The following is a 23,368-nucleotide window of genomic DNA, read 5'->3' as shown; positions in this document are numbered from 1 at the left end:
CACTACACTATACAGTGGTACCTTGTTTTAAGAGTAACTTGGTTTAAGAGCGTTTTGGTTTAAGAGCTCACAGTTCTTCAAAATTATGACTAGGTTTAAGAGCATTGCTTTGGTTTAAGAGCTCCCTGTACTGGGTGGGAGGGCAAGTTGGGGAGGGACATTGTCTGTATAGCGAGGTCTACAGCACTGTACTCTGACCCAGGAAGTCTCCTTCACCTTCCAAATCATAGCAGATCCACTTCAGGCTGGGGCTTGCATCAGGGGACAGGACTGTGGGGGTAATCTCTTCATAGATGTAACCCCCTTCTGCCCGGACAGAGAGCGCTGCATGTATGTGCCCACATCTGCCCTGCTCATTCCTTCATGCTCCCTGCAGTCTCTGTCAGCCCTTGTGTTTCCCATCCTCTCCATTACTGTACAGTAACTTATAATATCACATATTCAGCTGTTTCTGAATGTTTGTTTCATTAGTTTTAAAATTTTATTCAGAATAATAAATCATTATTTTGGGGGTGTGGAACCAATTGTCAGCATTTCTATAATTTCTTATGGGAAAATTTGCTTTGGTTTAAGAGTGGATTTGGATTACAAGCTCTGTCCAGGAACAAATTATGCTCGTAATCCAAGGCACCACTGTTATATATATATATATATATATATATATATATATATATATATATATATATACACACACATACACACATATACACACAGGGGGCACATGGAGGAGTACTGGTCTGCTATATACAGGGGTACGTGGAGGGATACTGGTCTGCTATATACAGGGGCACGTGGAGGGATACTGGTCTGCTATATACAGGGGCACGTGGAGGGATACTGGTCTGCTATACACAGGGGGCACAGGGAGGGATACTGGTCTGCTATACAGAGGGGGCACAGGGAGGGATACTGGTCTGTGTAGGGGAGTTGCTCAGGTACAGCTAGGTAGCGGTAGCAGACAGAGGAAAACAGGCAATTCGAGTGTTTATTCACACTACAAAAACAAATGGAACAAAAATCCAGCATTACCTTCATGCTGCCATCACACATAAGTGCAGTTCCAGCTTGGCCTTTAACCCTTTGAGGACCAGGCCCAAAATGACCCAGTGGACCGCGCAAATTTTGATCTTAGTGCTTTCGTTTTTCCCTCCTCCCCTTCTAAGAGCTCTAGCACTCTCAGTTTTCTATCTACAAGCCATGTAAGTGCTTGTTTTTTACAGGAATAGTTGTACTTTGTAATGGCGTCATTCATTTTACCATAACATGTATGACGGAATCCCAAATATATTATTTATGAAGATATAAATAGGTGAAATCGTAAGAAAGAATGCAATATGGTAACGTTTGGGGGGTTCCTGTGTCTACGTAATGCACTATATGGTAACAGCGACATGATACTATTACTCTATAGGTCAGTCCGAACACAACCAGGTTACACAGATTCTCTAATGTTATATATATATTTTTTTATGAAATCCTTTTTTTTGGCAATTAAATATTAATAAAATGGGCCTATTGTGACGCTTATAACGGTTTTATTTTTTCACCTACGGGGCTGTATGGGGTGTAATTTTTTCCGCCATGATCTCTAGTTTTTTTTAATATCATATTTGTGAAGATCGGACAATTTGATCACTTTTTATTGATTTTTTTTTTAATATATAATGTAACATAAAATCGGTAATCCGTGCACTTTTTCCCCTCTTTTCGTCTACGCCGTTTACCGGTCGCAATGACGCTTGTTATATTTTAATAGATCGGACAATTACGCACGCTACGGTATATTATATGTTTATCTATTTATTCATTTTTATATGTTTTATTTATATAATGGGAAAGGGGGGTGATTTAGACTTTTATTGGGGGAGGGGCTTTGGGGTAGTGTAATAGTGTTTTGAACTTTTTTTTTTTTACACTTTTGAAGTCCCTTTGGGGGACTTCTACATACATTACTTTGATTTCTACACTGATGAATGCTATGCCATAGGCATAGCATTGATCAGTGTTATCGGCGATCTGCTCATTGAGCCTGCCTGTGCAGGCTCAGTGTAGCAGATCGCCGATCGGACCGCACGGAGGCAGGTGAGAGACCTCCAGCAGTCCGTTTCAACGATCAAGACCCCCGCAGTCACACTGCGGGGGTCCCGATCGGTAAGTGACAGGGGACTCCCCCTGTCACTCACACTTAAACGCCGCGGTCGCGCCGCTATCGCGTCGTTTAAGGGGTTAATGACACGCGGCAGCGCGATCGCTGCAGCGTGTCATTACCGGTGAGGTCCCGGCTGCTGATTGCAGCCGGCCCCCACCTGCTATGAAGCGCGCTCCGCTCCAGAGCGCGCTTCATAGCGGGAAAAAACCCCAGGACGTAAGGTTACGTCATGGGTCGTCTAGGGGTTAAAGCAGTAACAGAAGTTCTAAATCTTGGTGCAGACCTTACAGCAGCAGCTGCCTTGTACACAGTCCATGTGTCTGAACACAGTCCAACCAGTCCTCCTAGACAGATCGCATAGATGTACTCCAGACTTGAGCACACACCACATCTCTCTCCCCTCACTCCCAGCTCAACTTTGTATGTTGGGAAATGTTGGAAGAGATCGGAGCTTCTGTCAGGTATGAGTTAGGGTACTATTTTACGGGCCGACTATCTGCTAGATCGGCACAGACAGCCCGATAATTGGGCAGTAAGGGCTGCATGGACTTCGTTAGCAATGTCCATGCAGCCCTTGCCCAAACACCTGATACCTTACCTCTCCCCGCTCCCGGTCTTCTATCCTGTGCTCTGCAGCTTCCCAGTCCAGGGCAGCAGCGTCTGAGTGGCCTGTCAGCAGAAAGGCCACTCAGCTAATCACACGCCGGGACCGCAATGTACCATGTCAGGATATTGGCAAAAAAAAGTCATCAATGCAGGAATGAGAATTATGAGAAGGGGGCAGAATAATGTGCACTATTGCTCCCGGGGATGACCCAAATGCCATAAGTCATATAAAGAATGACTGCAAATGAGCTTGTGTCAATGGCTTTATTTTTTTTTTTCAGTTTCGTACAGGAGCTGGGATGCAAGGGACGATTCATCTGAAAATAAAAGTTGCCCCCAAGAATTGCGATACCTGCAATTTCTCTAGCGTTAACCTATGGCTATCATTAAGCAGGGCAGGAAATTCTTCTATGGGTTGGAGCAAAGAGCATCTATCAAACAGGACTTTAGTTGGCCCAGTCAATCAAACCTATTTATGTATAGGGAGAGAGTCTGCCTATCAAACTGGACGTGGCTTGTAGTGGCTGGGGGACTGCAATCCAGTAACTAATCCCTTTGATGCCAGATCTGAAAGCAGTGCAAGTAACACCAAAACCTATTACACCAAACAATATCAGCCATACTTGGCAGATTATCAACCATTCCGGCCAATAATCATTTGATGTATAAGCACCTGTTAAAAGATCTCGATCAGCCAACATGCACAATGTTGGCCGATTGTGGTCTTTCAGCGGGTTGAAAATTAACAATCACGATAGAGATGGTCTGCTGTCCATTGCTGTGTAAGAGGAACGGTGGCAGCAGATGTCGGTGCGTATAGTAGCACAGATAGCGAGTGCTGACCTGACAGGTCGGCGCTTGCTTCCTCCATATCATTGTACCGTGTAATAGGGCCCTTAATCATATTTGGTATTTAGGAGCCAGTCCCTGTTTTACGCAGTCTGTAGCTCCTGACAGTTTCTCGCTATTGCAAGATACATTTCCTCTGATGCTTGTGAAATAAGCCCAAATCCGAGCTACATGTGACAGACTGCCGGAGCACATCACCTCAAAACAAAATGGGTCATAAAAAATAGTCAGTGATGTGAATGCTGAACTTCCACCGGCCAACAGTCTGCTCACATGGTCACACCCTAGTCCTGTTCTCACTGTCCAGGAAACACGCAACAGTATGAATAACACAGTCTTTTTCTAGTATTAGTAAATAAAAAAGTACCAGGTCTACACTCATCCTAAATGTGGCTTAAAGCAGGGTAATCCCCTACAGTAAGTAAGAAATTAGTTTAGTTATTAGCTATGTAGTGTTCCCATTAGTTACAGTATGTTGCAGCAAAATATTCAACAGCACTGTGCAAATGCTTCATCAGCAAAAAGGGGGCAAATTATGAACACAAGTTTTCAAGGGAGGAAGCCAATTGCTCCATCACAGGGAGAAAATTCCTTCCCAACTAGAATAATCCCCGGGTCAACGTCCTATATGAAATCTAGAAGCGATAATATATTTATTGAGCAAAAGCTTCCACACCTGGAGCAGTCATTCTCCGACGGGGATTTCTTGGCGGCAGGACGGGGTCCGGGACTTCGAGGAAGGGGTAAATATAAGGGGCTCCAGCAGGGGGTCGGGCGGCCTTCACCCCAGCAGCCGGGGTGACAGGTCCCCTTTAAGTGGTCCTACAAGTCAATGTAATGATAATGGAAAAACTAAGGCCAGGTATCCATCCACAGAAAGCGGTTTCGGGGTGTTGCCCCTCATCATATCTGGCTAGCCCTGTGTTTGTTTTAAGACTTTTAAATGAGGCTCCACCTTTTTTTTTTTTTTTTGCATAATGATATATCCCAGGAAGCAATGCACCAGCAATGCACTGTACTGAGCGCTTTAACTGGCAGCCGACAGTGTTATCTTTGGCTGGTCTCCCTGAGATCAGTGATCTGTTTTCTGTATTCTATCCAGTCTTGACACTACGCTCTCTGTAGGCCCCTCTGTCTGCGACAATTAAGGAATTGTCCAGAGCAGTAGCAAATCCCCAGAGAAAACCTCTCCTGCTCTGGGCAGTTCCTGTTACAGACAAAGGTGGCAGTAGAGAGCACTTTGCCAGCCTGGAAAGAAAAAACACCTTCTGCATCAGCATATATACATCAGCTGATAATTTGTATAGTCTGTATAACTTTCTGACACCAGCTGATTTGAAAAAAATAAATAAATCAACATACAGTATCAAAAGCAAGGGAGTCCCTGAGTATCAATATTTGTGTATCCCTACATGAGGGAGGAGGCACAAACTGCAGATGGAGGACATGCCCACAGGTCGGACTTATTTCTGTAGACTTTAGGATCAAGTCAGACAAAAACTTCCACAGTAATTTTCTTATTTGACCTCACTCTTTGGATGACTAGGTGAATGGGCTACATTGACTTGTACATTTCTGTAAGGATACCAGATAGCTACACATACAATACCCTTGATGATTTATAATGATGAGGAATTTTACTTAGCAGCAGGGCTGTGGAGTCAAGGACTTTGGCTTTAAAACAAATCTTAAAAAACTAGAATTGAGTTTTCATATGAATTTTATAAATTTTCCTCATTAATATATTATATGTTCTATCAATCTAAGCCCTTTATTTATAACAAACAGAAAAACCCTCTCACATACATTTAGTTTCCTTCATATATCAGTAATAAAACACTGGCCCTATGAGATAAGGGTGGTAGGGAATAATTTGGAGGTCACTATATGGTAGTTTGTTTCTGAGCTGGAAGAGCCCATTGTGTGGAGAGAGATCTCTGCTGTTCTTTTCCTGGATGATTGTATATGAGAAGCAGGGTATTATGAAGATATCATGTGTAATATACGAGAAAGAGGAGAAGGCTAAGTGGTGTAACCTATGTCCTCGGTGTGGTGTTTTCTCTCTGAGAGAAGATTATGTTGATGCGCGCACGCTATGGCTGCGTAGGTGCGCGCGCTATGGCTGTGTATGTACGTGTGTGCGCGCGCGCGCTATGGCCGCAGCAGGCTGCCTGTGTGTGTGCGCGCGCGCGCTATGGCCGCAGCAGGCTGCCTGTGTGTGTGCGCGCGCGCGCGCTATGGCCGCAGCAGGCTGCCTGTGTGTGCGCGCGCGCGCTATGGCCGCAGCAGGCTGCCTGTGTGTGCGCGCGCGCGCTATGGCCGCAGCAGGCTGCCTGTGTGTGCGCGCGCGCGCTATGGCCGCAGCAGGCTGCCTGTGTGTGCGCGCGCGCGCTATGGCCGCAGCAGGCTGCCTGTGTGTGCGCGCGCGCGCTATGGCCGCAGCAGGCTGCCTGTGTGTGCGCGCGCGCGCTATGGCCGCAGCAGGCTGCCTGTGTGTGCGCGCGCGCGCTATGGCCGCAGCAGGCTGCCTGTGTGTGCGCGCGCGCGCTATGGCCGCAGCAGGCTGCCTGTGTGTGCGCGCGCAGCGCGCTATGGCCGCAGCAGGCTGCCTGTGTGTGCGCGCGCGCGCTATGGCCGCAGCAGGCTGCCTGTGTGTGCGCGCGCGCGCTATGGCCGCAGCAGGCTGCCTGTGTGTGCGCGCGCGCGCTATGGCCGCAGCAGGCTGCCTGTGTGTGCGCGCGCGCGCTATGGCCGCAGCAGGCTGCCTGTGTGTGCGCGCGCTATGGCTAGAGCACGCTGTGTGTGCGCACTATGGCTGTGTGTGTGTGTGTGTGTGTGTGTGTGTGTGTGTGTGTGTGTGTGTGTGTGTGCGCTATGGCTGCAGCAGGCTGAGTGTGTGTGTGTGTATGTACATGTGTGCGGTATGGCTGCAGCAGGCTGTGTATGTGTGTGCACGCGCTATGGCTGCAGCAGGCTGCGGGTGTGTAAGAGAGGCAGATATTAAAAGGGGAAACTGGGCAAGAGTAAAAAAATTCAGGGGGGGGGGGGGTTAATAATAAAGTAGTCCTATTGACCTGCCCCGTGCCCATACAGAGCAACATGCTTACAATACTGTGAAGTTATGGCCCCACTCAGAAATGCTCACTCAGCCAGTCAGTGAGTGGGACGGGACACAGCTGCAGTCACTGACTAGCTGAGTGGGTAGCTCCTGTGGGGCTGCAATGATTCAGGAGTGCAGACGCTGACAGAGAGCTGATAAATCTGGGACTATGGCTGACCCCTCTATGCCACTATGGTTGACCCCTTTATATCACAGGTATCTGGCATTGTTAACAGTGTTTCTTTGTGTATGGTGAATATTTTGTTAGAAACATAGAAGATAGTCAGCTGAAAAGACCACCTGCTCCATCTAGTCTAGTTGTGAGTAGTTCAGGACATGGTGGCTGGAGACTGGCTGCATCCACTGCACACACAGGAGAATCTGCTTTGTATCTTTCCTTATTCCCTCAGAAGTCGCCCCAGGATCATGTAGGACATTAGGGAGACGCTTCTGAGCCAGATCTACTTTACACTAGTTGGACTAATAAGTTCCCTGGTGTTTGACCGGCCATTTATGAAGGAGTTAGAGCTGCTGCTTGCAGACTCCACAGCCCTGCTTGGTAGTTGCTCCAATTACGATTAAATATAAAATTCAAAATAATTGTCAGATTTGGGAAAAACAACAAACCAAAATAGTAAAAATACTTTGAATGCGTCCACAACATGTGTCCTGTGACTGGTGCTTTCTAATATAAGCTGAAGAGAAATAGAACACACACAAAGCAGCCAGACACCAGAAGATGTTCTCCTTCTGTCTTTCAAGTGTTTCCAAACAGTGACAGCAATCTGTACAGAGCCTGGAACTATTGATCAGAGCACTAAGCATACAAAGCCTCCCATACTGGAGAAGAAACCACAATATCTGCATGGTGCTCACATTCCAGCTGCCCAGCAAGCTCCATTTTAATGTACTAGTTATAGGGGCATTTTTCACATACCACATTTGCCCCAAACAGTCTGCTAGCAAAACACACTGTGAGCCTATTCAGAAGAGTAACTACAAGGATGTCAAAGGCTGAGCTGTGAACAGAGCCAAAATGTGCCACTCTCCAAAAGACTGACTACAATGTCCACAACGTGAGTGATCATGTCAATTCTTTGAAAGCAGAGAGTGGCGAATGCAGGCGGGGTTCCTTTGCTTTTGCTCAGTGTTAACTGGCCCTAAGGGTGTATTCCCGTGCCCCATATATTATGGTGGCTATGGATGGGAAAGCCCTGTAATGGAGATTTTCCCCGCCCAACATGATGTATCATTATCATGCCGGGAGCGGGGAAACTGTTTAAATCTCTGCAGCACTATAGTGACACAGTACATAAAATATAAAATAAGTCCAAGCACTCACCGGATGAAATGATCTTTGTGCGTTTATTCAGACATCACAGGGAGGCAAGTCTTGACAAAGCGCTGAGGCGCGAAACAGTTGTCTGCTACACGCTCCCGCACCCTTGCCACCACTCCCTCCCTGTGATGTCTGAATAAATGCACAAAGATCATTTCATCCGGTGAGTGCTTGGACTTATTTTATATTTTATACACCGTACTGCCCTTGTCTCTGTTCGAGCACCGCAGCTACTTATCAGTGCAGTTTATTAGCCCTTTATCCGACTTCAGCGCACAGCTACTGATTGAGCAGTATTCAGACAGTGCCGGCACCTGTATCTTCCTGAAGCACTATAGTGACACAGTCGCACAACTCGCACACTATAGTGCCATGGAGATTGAGGAAGAGTTTCCCCACTCCCGGCATGGTATCGATACATCATGCCTGGTGGGAAAACACATCAGAAAGAGCCTTTCAAGCATCTTGAGCTTGAGAAAGGCTTTCTGGTGTGTTGAGACAAAATTTTGTTGCTGCTTTGCACAGTAGAGTTTACAGACACCTGCGGTTCTTACACGTTTTCCTTTGGTTGTACACCTGTGCGTTGAAGCTGTGGATATATGTTTGTTGGCACGACTGGCCTTAGTTGAGCACTCTCCTGCTATCTTCCCTAGAAATAGTGATGTGCTCTGGACAAGCAATAGATTGTACCATGATGGGCATAAGGAACAGGTAACAGGAAGAAACTGATAAAGACAACTTGCATGTCACAGAATGTGGACATCAGACAAAAAGACAGACAAGGAGGCCAGCAGAAGCGAGGCAGAGGCCAGCAGAAGCGAGGCAGAGGCCAGCAGAAGCGAGGCAGAGGCCAGCAGAAGCGAGGCAGAGGCCAGCAGAAGCGAGGCAGAGGCCAGCAGAAGCGAGGCAGAGGCCAGCAGAAGCGAGGCAGAGGCCAGCAGAAGCGAGGCAGAGGCCAGCAGAAGCGAGGCAGAGGCCAGCAGAAGCGAGGCAGAGGCCAGCAGAAGCGAGGCAGAGGCCAGCAGAAGCACTGTAGCATTGCAAATCACAAGGTTCACCAAAGTTCTCACCATGTTTGTGAGGGTTTCCTCCAACACAAAACAACAAACAAATGATTATAGATTGTGAGCCATAGTAGGGACAAGAACCAAGTTGACAAAGCTATGTAAAGGGCTTTGGAATCAGTTGCCGCTATATAAATAAAAGGTAGATAGTGAAAAGAGGGAAGAGGAAGGGTGGAACAGAGAGAGACCGCAAAAGGAGGAAAGAAAGAAAAATAAAATTAAAGGGAAGAAAGGGACAGGGAAATAAACGTGAGTAAAAGAGCAAGAGATCATGCTACATCTAACCAAGTAAACCGTATTATGGTCCCATATCCCAATACAAAATATGTACAGCTATCTGAATGAAACTTTTCACCTATAGTGGCAATATTTACAAATAGCCAATATATACACGCTGTGTGGAGCAAATGGTGTGAGACATGGGTAAAGTTAAGTATTAAGAGACAAGTTACATTATCAAAGATGAACTGTTCAAAAGGGTTGAGAATAGAGGCAGAAAACAACGGGGAAGATGCAGATTAGAAAGCAAGTGATAAGCAGTGGTCTTACAAAATTCTCTCACCCCCCAACCAAACAGAAGACCCCCCCCCCCACCCCAACCAGCTCAGAGACTCAGACAGCAGCTGCTCTTCTGCCGCCAAAACAAAGCCCCCCTCCTCATCATGTCCCAAACACAATAAGCAGTGCCCAGCCCACATACACCACTCCTCCTATATTTACAACATAGAACTCCTGACATGAAAGGATTATTACTACAACAACAACAATGCCCCAAGATCAATGATACTACTCATAGGCACACAGCCACGTGACATGCATACCCCATCATATGCATACCATCACACAATGAAACGGTACCCTGAAAATATCAAACACCTGCCTATAAAATCTGCCTCAAAGCAAAACATACAGTTAGGGACCAGAGATAAATACATACACTGGCACACGCAGAGACAGGAGCCTCCTCCATACACTTCCTCAAAGTGCGACACACATGAAATCTAAAGCCCAGCCCCTTGGATCCCAAACACAATACATCCACCAATATCCATGACCTGAGATCATACAGAGATGTTCCAGCCTTGTATTAATCACCACCAAGGTGACATACAAAAGAGCATGAAGCATCAACGCCATCACATCATCTATGCAGAGTAAGCATTAACATGCATTGGTAAACATGGTAAAGCAGGATTAAAAAATAAAAGAAATACAGCTTATCTACCATCATGATGGCTTCAAGAATACATGTAGGACATCAATCTAAGCCACATCTATACAGAAAACAGTGTTAGGAGCAGAGATAAGTGTGTATTTACATGCATGTGTAAGAGGCAGACACACCCCCTTATGTTGAGGACAGAGAGCTGACATATAAGCAGCGCTCTGCTGCAGCACATGCTCTCACCCAGGACATGCACATACGTTACACAGTATCACAGTACAGCCAGCACACCTACACACTGACAGCTCCCCAACAGCCATAGGGTTAGACAACCTGGCTTCATTTACCATACACTTCCACACTGGCACCTTGGCATGCCAATCTGGCATCAGCATACATAATACATCCTGCATGCAACCTTCAGCCACATGGACAGTGCATGTGCAGGTCAGGGATGCCCATCCCTATCCCATATCCCTCTTGTGATATGAATTTCATGGCATCCATCAATTCAGAGGCAGGAGACTTGGTATCCATTGGTATTACTTTAAGAGTGCCTGGAGGATGCTGCCACAGCTTAACACCCTATAATGTGCCTGCTGCAGTTACTAAATATCACACATTGCAGGCATGGTAATCTATTGCTGGGTGCACCAGAGCCCTGATGCCAGGGATGCCCCTCATATGCTGCAGGCATGATACACATGGCACATTCACCTGCAGTGCCTGGCACTTCTGTGCCTCTCCCCACCACAGCTGTACCAGAGCTGCCCAGCCTCATGCCCTGGCTGCCAGTGGTATGCAGGGCACAGGGCCCCCCTGCAGACAGGAGGCTCAGGTGGTCCCCCCATCAGTAGTGCTGCATGTGCGCACACCCCCCTGTACCGTGCACACACCCTGCACCCCACACAATGACACCCGCAGCATCCCCCACCCCGCCCCCCTATCAATCCTCCCCCGTCCCCTCCTCACCTCTCCGCTGCTGCCTCCGGACACGTCCCTGAACCGTCTCAGGTTGCTCCCAATCGCCACGGACACTTGCAACGCCGCATCAAATCCCGGTCCAACCCCCCCACAGTTCCCGTGGCTCCCGGGGGCCAACACCGTTCCATTCGCAGCTCCCGTGCTGCATCCGGTGACGCCTGCATCCTCCCTCAGCACGGCTGCCAGTCTGTGTTTAGCTCCCAGTTTCCGGCCGGTCCCAGGCCGAGCTGGGAACCGCCACCGACAGCTGTGCGCCATTTTGTGTCCTGGGATATTATCACCGCGGGCTGGAGAGCAACAGCAACTGAGCAGGGCCGGGGGAGGAGATAGGAGCCCCGGAACCTGTACGGCGCATGACACTAGCATGTGACTGCTGCGTGACGTTATGGCGCGCGCGGATTGCAGGGCCGCCTCGGGAGTGTGGAGCCCGAGAACATGATTTGCTACTTAACAGCAATTGTAGTGATAGCGCCGCGGTGTGATTTATACAGAGGCAGGGGCCAGGGAGGAGTTGCTGTCCAAGACATGAATACTGTTATTTTTACTTGTATATTAGCACATTAGTGAGATAATCCTGTAAGTTTTAGTTAATGCTTGGTAACCACCCGATAGTGTGGGACGTACAAAGCATGTCCCCTCCCCTAAATGAACATAAAAAATGTTAAAAATTCTATGAAGTCGTTCCCTGGTTGTTACAGAGGGAACATGTTTGAGAGATTAGAGACCCGAATGGCAAACCTGCCCGGTCATGCGGCAAAAGGGCAACAGGTCTAAACATCTGACAGCCAAGGTCCCTCTGCTGTTCAGGAGTCTGGGAAAGCTCCTGACAACCTTTGGCATCATATTAGGTGAAACCCCTGTTTTCCAGAATCAGACATGACAGGGTGATATATATATAGATTTAAAGATTTTATTTCAGAAGGATTTTGATACACATAAGTGATAACTTAAGAACTGAAAAAATGTGGCAAATCCAAGAATCCACATCAAAGCCACTAGAATTTAGGAATGACGTCACATCCTGAAGGAAATCTCATAAAAATTACTGATCACTTCCTGTTTTCCTCTCCAAATCGTGACCCTGCTGTTGCCATGTAACTGCACACACTTTCCCCCCAGTTCCCCTTACTTGCATGTGCAGTAAATACCAATCGCCAGTACTACTGGGACAGATCAGGAGACTGGAATTGAAGTTCCAAGATTGACCCAACCTAGTAGATGCCTATTAGCGTGCTATAACCGGGCCTGTATTTGGAGTTTATGCATCCCTAGGCGTGCTGTAACCGGGCCTGTATTTGGAGTTCATGCATCCCTAGGCGTGCTGTAACCGGGCCTGTATTTGGAGTTCATGCTTCCCTAGGCGTGCTGTAACCGGGCCTGTATTTGGAGTTCATGCTTCCCTAGGTGTGCTATAACCGGGCCTGTATTTGGAGTTCATGCATCCCTAGGCGTGATGTAACCGGGCCTGTATTTTGGAGTTCATGCATTCCTAGGCGCGCTGTAACTGGGCCTGTATTTGGAGTTCATGCATCCCTAGGCGTGCTGTAACCGGGCCTGTGTTTGGAGTTCATGCATCCCTAGGTGTGCTGTAACCGGGCCTGTATTTGGAGTTCATGCATCCCTAGGCGTGCTGTAACCGGGCCTGTATTTGGAGTTCATGCTTCCCTAGGCACTCCCAAGTGCTGACGCCCCAGACCAACAACTAGGAGATGGGAGGTCTTGGACCCACCTGCAGTACAAAACCACATCTGGCAGCCTCTGGCACAGTGGGGAAGAGTGCCCTCCTGTCCTTCACTTGCTTAGGCTAGGTTCACACTGCGTTTTCAACATCCGTTTAACGCATCCGTTTTTTTGCAAAAAAACGCATGAAAAACGGATTGCAAAAAACGGATTCATTTGTGTGCATCCGTTTTTCCATTGACTTCCATTATAAAAAAAACGGATCTGTTTTTTTTGGCGGACCAAAAAACGTTGCTGACCCTATTTTTCTGGACGTTAAAAAAAACGGATCCGTTAAACGGATGCTGAAAACGCAGTGTGAACCTAGCCTTAGCTGAGCGCACTGCGCCAGCAAGGAAGGGATAAAGGGACTTAGACAATTCTTGCTGGATTGGGTGCTACACTGCACACTTAGCATAGTGTTGGCAACACTGCGCCAGGCACAGTAAGGAAGGTGTCAACTCAAGTGACGCCCCACTCATTACTTTGCCAGGTGCATTGCCGCCCATCTGCTAGCACACTTAACCACTTTCTTGCCTGGTCAAACGTAGTGCACTCAGCACAAGTACACTGCGTCTGGCCCAGCAATGTAATGGTTTAGGAGAAGCCCCGGGAAATTGAAATACAGAAGGAAGGCTGAGGGTGCGGGATAATAATAAACAAAGTATTCTTACCTGTCCCTATGCCCAGTAGCGCTGCTCCTGGGTCCTGTTGCCAGTGTACCTGGGTAATCGATTGCCCACTCAGCCAATTCATGACTGGGTTGGAACTCCGCCCCAGTCATTGACTGTCTGAGAGGGCAGTCACTCAGCCAGGCCATTGAAGCTGGATGAGCAGGGAACATAAGATACCTGGTTTCCAGCGAAAAATTACATCAGTGTGCAAGGAGCAGCGCTACAGTGGCACAGTGAGAGGTTTACTTTGTTTAGTATTTTTCCTCATCCCCTACCTTCCTTCCGTTTTTCATTTTCACAGGACTTCTCCTTTAATCCTTTCCTTTCTAGGATAGGTGCACTCCATTCGGCACAGCAGGTGGGGCAGTCCTTAACCGGCCCAGCGAGGAAGCTGTCAAATGACTTGCTGAGCCAGGCACAGTATGTTCAGCACAGCAAGTGGGATACTGGTTTCAAAAGGGTTAAGTGGGGATGCACTGCAGCAGTATCAGCACAGATTATATAAAAATCATAAAGTTACCAAAAAATACCACTCCAAAAAGAATAAATATTACCACCATACATATTACCATCATACGACTACTGAACAAAGCCACTGTACTGAGATCAACATATACATACCAAATAATACCACCAACTTTATTCTCCGTACATTTCCAGCCCCATCCTTACCTCTATACAGTACCCCATTCATAGTGCCCCAAATATGAATATTTCCTCCAGACACAGTAATTAACCCCATCTGTGTCTCTGCGCTGTAAATACACCTTTTTTTCTAACAAGATCCCTTTCAATCCTTAAAAATAATATAATGATCCCCCCTGTTCCTCCAAATAGCAAAACTTCCCCTTCCTGAACCCCCAAGTAGCAACAATAATTCCCCCCCTTGTGCTCTCAAAGTAGTAGTATTTCGATCTTGTTCCCCTAAATAGCAATAATCCCCCCTTCTGTGCCTAAAATAGCAATAATCCCCCTCCTGTGCCTCAATTAGCAATAACTGAAGTCCTTTATCCTGTGTCCGCAAGAATGATAATCCCAACTCCTGTTCCCAAAATATTGATCATCTCCTCTTCTGTTCCCCCTAGTAGTGATGTTCCCCCTCCTGTGCCCACAGTAGTGATGACTCCCCTCCTATGCCCCCTAATAGTGATGATCTGTCCCTTCTGTGCCCCCCCAGTAGTGATGATCCCTCTCCTGTGCCTCCAGTAGTCATGATCTTCTCCTCCTGTGCCTCCAGTAGTGATGATCTTTCCCTCCTGTGCCTCCCAATAGTTATGATCTGCCCCTTCTGTGCCCCCAGTAGTGATAATCCCAACTCCTGTGCGTCCCTGACTCTTAAGAACCCTTCTGCGCCCCTAAAACTATTAATATGCCCCCTTCTTTGACCCAAATAGCAATAATCCCTCCTGTGGCCAGAAATTGCAATACTTAACCCTCTTGTTCCCCCCCAAGTAGCAATAAACACCCACTTCTTTGCCCAGAAATAACATAATTCCCCCTCCTGTGTCCTGATGTAGCAATAATCCCCATTCTGTGCCCAGAAATAGCAATACTCCCTTCTCCTGTGCCCCCCAAGTAGTTATAATCCCCCTCTCCTGTGCCCCTCAGTAGTGATGATCCCCCTTCTGTGTCCCCCCAGTATTGATGACCTCCCTCTCTTGCAGCCCCTAGTAGTGATGATCTCTCTTCTGTGCCCCCTAGTACTTATGATCCCCCTCATGTGCACCCCAGTAATGATGATGATGATCCCCTGACCTAGCAAATACTAAAAGAACAGTGTATTTATTTAAAACAAATGAAATTGTACTTTACAAAGCAGATAATGCATTTCAGGAATAATTCCCTTCATCAGATCCAAGAATATGTAAAGTACACCATAGATTGAATATAAGTACACAAAAATCCATTCAAAACTGGCGCAAGCCTCGCCTTAAAAGAGGCAGAACCAAAAGAAAAGGGATAAATACAGAATATGTAAACATATACATTCATACCTTGGTTTAAGAGTAACTTGGATTAAGAGCGTTTTGCAAGAAGAGCTCACAGTTTTTCAAAATGACTGACATTTTCGAATGGCGCCCAGATTTATTAATCTGGGCGCCATTTGCGACTGGCCCCGGCGGCGGCGCGCTGTCTCTTTACGTCCGGGCCCCCGGCTGATGCGCGGCTGCCGGGGGTGTCCCGTCCTATCCCCGGCAGCGCGGCGCATCAGTGAGCTGCCTGGGGCCCTGACTTCCGGCACAGGAAGCGCACGTCAGAGACGCTTCCTGTGTCAGAAGTCACAGCCCCGGCGTACAGGGAGCTCACTGACGCGCGGCGCTGCCGGGGATAGGACGGGACACCCCCGGCAGCCACGCATCAGCCGGGGACAGCGCCTGAAGAAGAAGAGGATCGCCGGGGGAGCGGGTTGTCAGGTGAGTTTGTGTGTTTGTTTATTTTAAATACTGCTTAGCATAGAGGAAAGGGGGGGGGCATCTATAATGGGGGGAAGAGAAGGGGGGGCATCTATAATGGGGGGAGAAGAGGGGCCATCTTTAAGGGGGGGAGAGGGGGCCATCTATAAGGGGAGGGGGTATCTATAAGGGGGGGAGAAGAGGGGGCATCTATAATGGGGGGGAGAGGGGGCATCTATAATGGGGGAAGAGGGGGTCATCTATAAGGGGAGGGGGTATCTATAAGGGGGGAGAAGAGGGGGCATCTATAATGGGGGGGAGAGGGGGCATTTATAATGGGGGGGAGGAGGGGGCATCTATAATGGGGGGGAGGAGGGGGCATCTATAATGGGGGGGAGGAGGGGGCATCTATAATGGGGGTAGAGGGGGTCATCTATAAGGGGAGAGGGCCATCTATAAGTGTAGGGCAAACTGGCTGCAGACACTGGGAGATAGATATATGCACAATTATTATTATCAGGGCCCCTCAGGTGTCTGTATTGTAGGGGGTCACTTGCATTAGTCACTAGGTGAGAGATATATCTATTTATATACACATCTTGTGGGGGGTCACTATGGCTGCAGTCATAAGTCTAGCTCAGTATGTATAGACTGTTGCAAGCTTTTAAAGGGAACCTGTCACCCCCGGTGACGGGGTGACAGGCTCCCAACCCCCTGTTAGAACCCCATATACTCACCTCATCGCGCCGGGTCCCGTTTCTGAAGATGGTCGGGTCACGGAGATCTCAGCCGCTGCAGCCCGACGCGCACACTGAGAGATGAGTCCAACGCTCATAGAGAATGACGGAGCGCTGGACTCTCCCGTCATTCTCTATGAGCGTTGGACTCATCTCTCAGTGTGCACGCCGGGCTGCAGCGGCTGAGATCTCCGTGACCCGACCATCTTCAGAAGCGGGACTCGGCGCGATGAGGTGAGTATAGGGGGGTTGGGAGCCTGTCACCCCGGCACGGGGGTCGACAGGTTCCCTTTAAGTTCAAGTTCAGAAGAGTAAGCCTCATTAAAAGGCTAGCCAAGTGAAGCTGAAGTACTGAGTCAGACTGTATATGGTTGTCAAGTTGCAAGTTTCCATGTTGAACGTTTTCAAACTAAGAAAAGAAAGAATCTAAAGGAGGAGGATGCTGCCGTGGCCTCTGCACACAATAAGTCCCATTTAACATAACATTAATTTTACATGGTTTAAAATGTTGGCGACCAAATATTCTATTTGGCGCCTAAATTTTTCAGGTTAGGAGCCAATGGCTCCCAGGTAAATTTTTTAGTCTGGAGCCCTGCTTCTTTTAGCTGATATGTTTATCCATGCTGGTGTCATTTTCCAGCGGCCGAAATTCATACTTTATTCGGACTGTAGCCAAAGAGGTGTGGCCTACAGCGATCGTGCCCTGGGCCAGCGCCACCTGTGTGCTTTGGTTGTCTCCCCCTGCCTCCCGATCCGCCCTCTCCGACCGCACAGTATTAGCAATCATTGCGCATGCACCGCCTCCTGACCACCCCAGCACCGCTGCAATGATGTAGGCGGGTCCGCGCCGCCTCTCTGGTGTGTCCTCACAAAGCCGCCCCCGCCCCGTGTTTGTGACACGCCCAGACTTTCACTGCCTCTCCTGTCTGCCCCCCCACCCCCGCATACCATTGTGGTGCCGGCTCCTATCCAGCGCACGTGCAGGGACGCGCAGGGCCAGTAGCATCACTGTGCGTGCCTCGGGCACGATTGCTCTGGGCCACGCCTCTTTGGCACGGCTGCAGCCCGAATAAAGTATGAATTTCGGCCCCTGGAAATCGACACCAGCATGGATAAACATACCAGCAAAAAGAACTTCTCATCAGCTAAAAGAAGGTATAAGTAGTTGGGGGGGGGGGGGGGGGGTCACAAAGTGGGTACAGAGTCGCTTTAAGAGCATTGCTTTGGTTTAAGAGCTCCCTGTTTTGGGTGCAAGCGGGAGTGGGTGAGGGTCATGGCCTGCACAGCGTGATCTACACCACTGTACTCTGACCCAGGAAGTCTCCCTCACCTTCCAAATCATGGCAGATCCACAGGGGCTTGGATCAGGGGACAGAACTGTGGAGGCAGGGCCGGCCTTAGGGGTGTGTGTCCTGTGCACAGGGCACATCACCCCATCAATGAAAAGGGGGCGCCCCCTTTTTAATGTTGGACAAACCCACTGAAGGATCAGAAGAGCTTCCAGTGGGCGTCGACGTGCGTGCAGCAGCGGCAGCAGCCGGGACTGCCGGTACAAGCAGCGTCTCCGACGCAACATCTGTACCGGGAGAGAGGAGAATAGATTAGAGCTGGCTCCTGGGAGACACACTGCTGCAGTGGAGCCTGCACTAGGTAAGTTCATTTGTTTGTTTCTTTTTTGTTTCTGTTGTTCAGTGGAGGTACTTCTATGGGCAGAGCACAGGGGAGATTACTATGGGGGAGCACGGGGGGGGTTACTATGGGGGAGCACGAGGGGGGATTACTATGGGGAAGCCCGGGGGGATTACTATGGGGGAGCACGGGGGGGATTACTATGGGGGAGCTCGGGGGGATTACTATGGGGGAGCACATGGGGGATTACTATGGGGGAGCACATGGGGGATTGCTATGGGGAGAACAGGGGGGATTACTATGGAGAGAGCACAGGGGGAATTACTATAGGGGAGCACAGGGGGTATTATTATGGGGGAGCACAGGAGAGATTACTATGGGGAGACCTCCCCATAACCTATATACCTGCTCCCTGCCTGCCATATACCTCCCCCTAACCTATATACCTGCTCTCTGCCTGCCATATACCTCCCCCTAACCTATATACCTGCTCCCTGTCTGCCATATACCTCCCCCTAACCTATATACCTGCTCCCTGCCTGCCATATACCTCCTCCTAATCTATATACCTGCTCCCTGTCTGCAATATACCTCCCCCTAACCTATATACCGGCTCCCTGCCTGTCATATACCTCCCCCTAACCTATATACCTGCTCCCTGCCTGCCATATACCTCCCTCCTAACCTATATTCCTGCTCCCTGCCTGCCATATACCTCCCCCTAACCTATATACCTGCTCCCTGCCTGCCATTTACCTCCCCCTAACCTATATACCTGCTCCCTGCCTGTCCAATACATCTCCCTCACCTATAAACCTGCTCCCTGCCTGCCATATACCTCCCCCTAACCTAATGATAAAAGGGTAGAACGGCACTGTGGAGACTTCTAGTCAAAGAGCTTCCAGCACGTGGGTGCACGACTCCAGGTAACCGACCCCTGGTACCATCAGTACGTCAATGAAGATAGAGAAGTGATGGCACTCCAAAATTAAAGTCAAGGTGTATTTTATTCACCCAACAGGTGTGGCAATGTTTCGACTCTGCTCTAGAGTCTTTCTCAAGCAGTTACAAAGTGGTAAATGAGTGAAATTTATATCGGAAGCTACGCCCACCGGACATGCCTCCCAATTAGTGACATCAGAATATATACATATAAAAAAAAGCGTAAAACGACTCATTGCATTGTCATAATAATGTGAATCAGGTAAATATACACAGTGTACATGATAGAAACTCCATATCATAAACTGTGTCTATCGTGTGTATCAATAAAGTCCTGTTTATAAACATACAAAAGCTTATTCCAGCTCGGAAAGGGTCACATGGAAGAGGCTGTCATTCATCAACCCATCTTTTTAGCCAATCTGACTTAGGGATTGCCACAAGACACACCGCTTGTACACAAACAGTCCACGCAAGTCCGGAAATGTTCCAGTCAAATGGTGTGTCAGTGACTCCCTGTAGGGTTCTGGCCACATAGTAACACTTGCGCATGCGTATAGATATCCTTAGAGTTGTCGAGCGCCATCCTGGAGTAAGGAAAAAACTCTATTTTGCCCATAACTCCATTCCGATCATGTGATCTGCAGTGCGCACACTACTAAGTTACCTGGCGCCATCTTAACATAGTAACATAGTAAATAAGGTTGAAAGAAGACAAGAATCCATCAGGTTCAACCTAGGGAAATCCTACTGTGTTGATCCAGGAAGGCAAAACCCCCCATGAGGCAGACGACAATTGCCCCATCACAGGGAGAAAACTCCCTCCCGACTCCATTGGCAACCAGAACAATCCCTGGATCAACCTATCACCGGAAATCTAATGCTCATAACTTGTAATATTATATTGTTCAAGAAAAGCATCCAGGCCCTTGTCATGGTTACAGACCTAAGAGTAAAAAGATCACTACAAAGATCTCTGTACTGTCCATTCATATATTTGTACATTGTGATCAGATTGCCCCTAAGACGTCTTTTTTCTAGCGTAAATAACCCCAAGCATGATAACCTGTCCTGGTACTGTAACCCACTCATTCCCTTAATGACCTTTGTTGCCCTCCTCTGCACCCGCTCCAGTTCAGCTGTGTCCTTCTTATATACCGGTGCCCAAAACTGTACACAGTATTCCATATGTGGTCTGTGGTCAGTGATTTATAAAGAGGCAAAACTATGTTCTCATCTTTAGCATCTATACCTCTTTTGATGCATCCCATTATTTTATTAGCCTTGGCAGCTGCTGCCTGGCACTGATCACTAAAGTTGAGTTTACTGTCCACCAATACCCCCAGGTCCTTTTCGGAAGTAGTTTCACCCAGTGTTTTATTATTTAGCACATAACTGTATTTATTATTTCTACGGCCCAAGTGCATAAACTTACATTTATCCACATTAAACTTCATTTGCCATTTCACCGCCAAAGCCTCTAGCTTCTCCAAATCCCTCTGTAATATGATATTATCCTTCTCTGTGCTGATTACTCTACCCAGTTTAGTATCATCTTCAAAAACTGAGATTCTACTCTGTAGCCCCTCAACAAGATCATTAATAAAAATATTAAAAAGAAGTGGACCCAACACTGACCCCTGTGGTACCCCACTAGTAACTAAAACCCAATCTGAATATGTTCCATCAATGACCACCCTCTGTTTTCTATCACACAACCAGTTACTTACCTATTTGCATACATTTTCCCCGAGTCCCAGCATCCTCATTTTGTAGACCAACCTTTCATGCGGCACAGTATCAAATGCCTTTGAAAAGTCCAGATACACAACATCCACAGCCTCCCCCAGGTCCAGTCTATAACTTACCTCTTCATAGAAGCCGATCAGATTAGTCCGACAGGACCGATCCCTCATAAATCCATGCTGGTGCTGCGTCATAAGATTATTTTCATTAAGATACACCAGTATAGCATCTCTTACAATCCCCTCAAATACTTTACCTACTATAGATGTTAGACTTACGGGCCTGTAGTTTCCAGGATCACTCTTTGACCCCTTCTTGAATATTGGTACCACGATAGCTATGCGCCAGTCCTGTGGAACAATCCCTGTCGTAATAGAATCTTTAAATATTAGGAATAACGGTCTGTCTAACACAGTATTTAATTCTTGCAAGACTCTAGGATGGATACCTTCTGGGCCCGGTGACTTATGGATTTTAATGTTTTTAAGGTGTCTCCCCACTTCTTGTTGTGTTAGGCAGGTGAGATTTATGGGAGGATTTATATTATCAATAGTCATGTCCTCTGTTATGGGATTCTCCTCTGTAAATACAGTAGAGAAGAATGTATTTAGTAGATTGGCCTTTTCCTCTTCCCCCTCCACCATTACACCCAGATTATTTTTGAGGGGACCAACATTTTCGGTTTTAAGTCTTTTATTGTTTATATAGGTGAAGAACATTTTGGGATTCGTTTTACTTTCTGTGGCTATCCTTCTTTCTGTTGCTATTTATGCTTCTTTTATTTGCTTTTTACACATTCTATTCTTCTGTCTATAGTTGCTCAATGCTTCCCCACTACCTTCTTGTTTTAGTAGTCTGAATGCTTGTTTCTTATCATTTATTACACCCCTTACAGCTAAAGTTAACCACATTGGATTTCTCTTATTTCTACTACTTTTATTCCCATATGGTATGTGTCGTTTACACGATTTACCCAGGATGCTCTTAAATATGTCCCATTTTTCTTGTGTACTTTTATTTCTGAAGGCATTGTCCCAGTCTATGTTCCTGAAATTTAATGTTTTTGTAGCCCCTCTACTAATCATTTTATTGAAGGATAATTGAAAACTTACTATGTTATGGTCACTATTACCTAGGTTACCCCCCACCTCTATTTTTGATATTCTGTCTGGCCTATTGGTTAAGATTAGGTCTAGGAGTGCCCCCCCTCTTGTTGGTTCCTGTACTAGTTGGGAAAAGTAATTATCTTTGACTATTTCCAAAAACCCGCTTCCCTTCCTGGAGCTGCAGGTTTCTGCTTTCCAGTTTATATTTGGGTAGTTAAAGTCCCCCATAATAATGACTTCCCCCTGCTTCGCTGCCGCATCTATTTATCTTATAAGAAAATTTTCTAAGCGCAGAATGGGCTTAAGGCATGATTTAACATATAGACAGACCCCTCCCCCTTTCTTATTTTTACGGTAATTTCTGAATAGACTATAAGGCTGCGTTCACACTACGTATATTTCAGTCAGTATATTTCAGTCAGTATTGCAATCAATACCAGGAGTGGATTAAAAACACAGAAAGGATCTGTTCACACAAGAGCCGTTGTTCTAAAATAACAGCAAATATTTGCCATTAAATGGTGGCCATCCACTCAATTTCAACATTGTGTGAACAGATCCTTTCTGTGTTTTTAATCCACTCCTGGTTTTGGTTGCAATACTGACTGAAATATACTGACTGAAATATACATATACTGACTGAAATATACGTAGTGTGAACGCAGCCTAGCCCTGGATATTAACAGCCCAGTCATAACTCTCATCCAGCCATGTCTCGCTTATCCCCACTATATCATATTTCTCTTCCACCATTATGAGTTCTAATTCCTCAGCAATAATAATAATAATAATAATATTTATAATTTTTATTTATATAGCGCCAACAGGTTCCGCAGCACTTTACAATTTTGGGGGTACAAACATAGACAAAAAATAGACATTACAGAGATATACATATAATTATCCATACATGAGGAGTGAGGTCCCTGCTCGCATGCATGCAGCTTTATTAGTGAGGCTTCGAGCATTAGTATACATACATTAAGGCTGGGTTCACACTACGTATATTTCAGTTAGTATTGTGGTCCTCATATTGCAACCAAAACCAGGAGTGGATTAAAAACACAGAAAGGATCTGTTCACACAATGGTGAAATTGAGTGGATGGCCGCCAAATAACAGTAAATAACTGCCATAATTTCAATACAACAGCCGTTGTTTTAAAAT

At 47.0% G+C, this 23,368-nt stretch overlaps 1 protein-coding gene across 4 annotated transcripts in view; it reads right to left on the bottom strand.

The window, feature by feature from the left end:
- KMT2A (lysine methyltransferase 2A) overlaps window positions 1-11,571 on the bottom strand; it is a 132,810-nt gene extending 121,239 nt beyond the window's left edge. For all 4 annotated transcript variants that reach the window (XM_069948485.1, XM_069948487.1, XM_069948489.1 and 1 more), the window contains exon 1: window positions 11,245-11,571. In XM_069948485.1, the coding sequence (XP_069804586.1) occupies window positions 11,245-11,514 (270 nt within the window). In that variant the 5' untranslated portion in view covers window positions 11,515-11,571. The remainder of the gene's footprint in view (window positions 1-11,244) is intronic.
- Window positions 11,572-23,368: the final 11,797 nt, after the last annotated feature.

This window comes from Dendropsophus ebraccatus, chromosome 12 (assembly GCF_027789765.1).
Source record: "Dendropsophus ebraccatus isolate aDenEbr1 chromosome 12, aDenEbr1.pat, whole genome shotgun sequence".
In the NCBI taxonomy this organism is placed as follows: Eukaryota; Metazoa; Chordata; class Amphibia; order Anura; family Hylidae; genus Dendropsophus; species Dendropsophus ebraccatus.
This window is presented reverse-complemented; position numbering and strand designations above follow the sequence as displayed.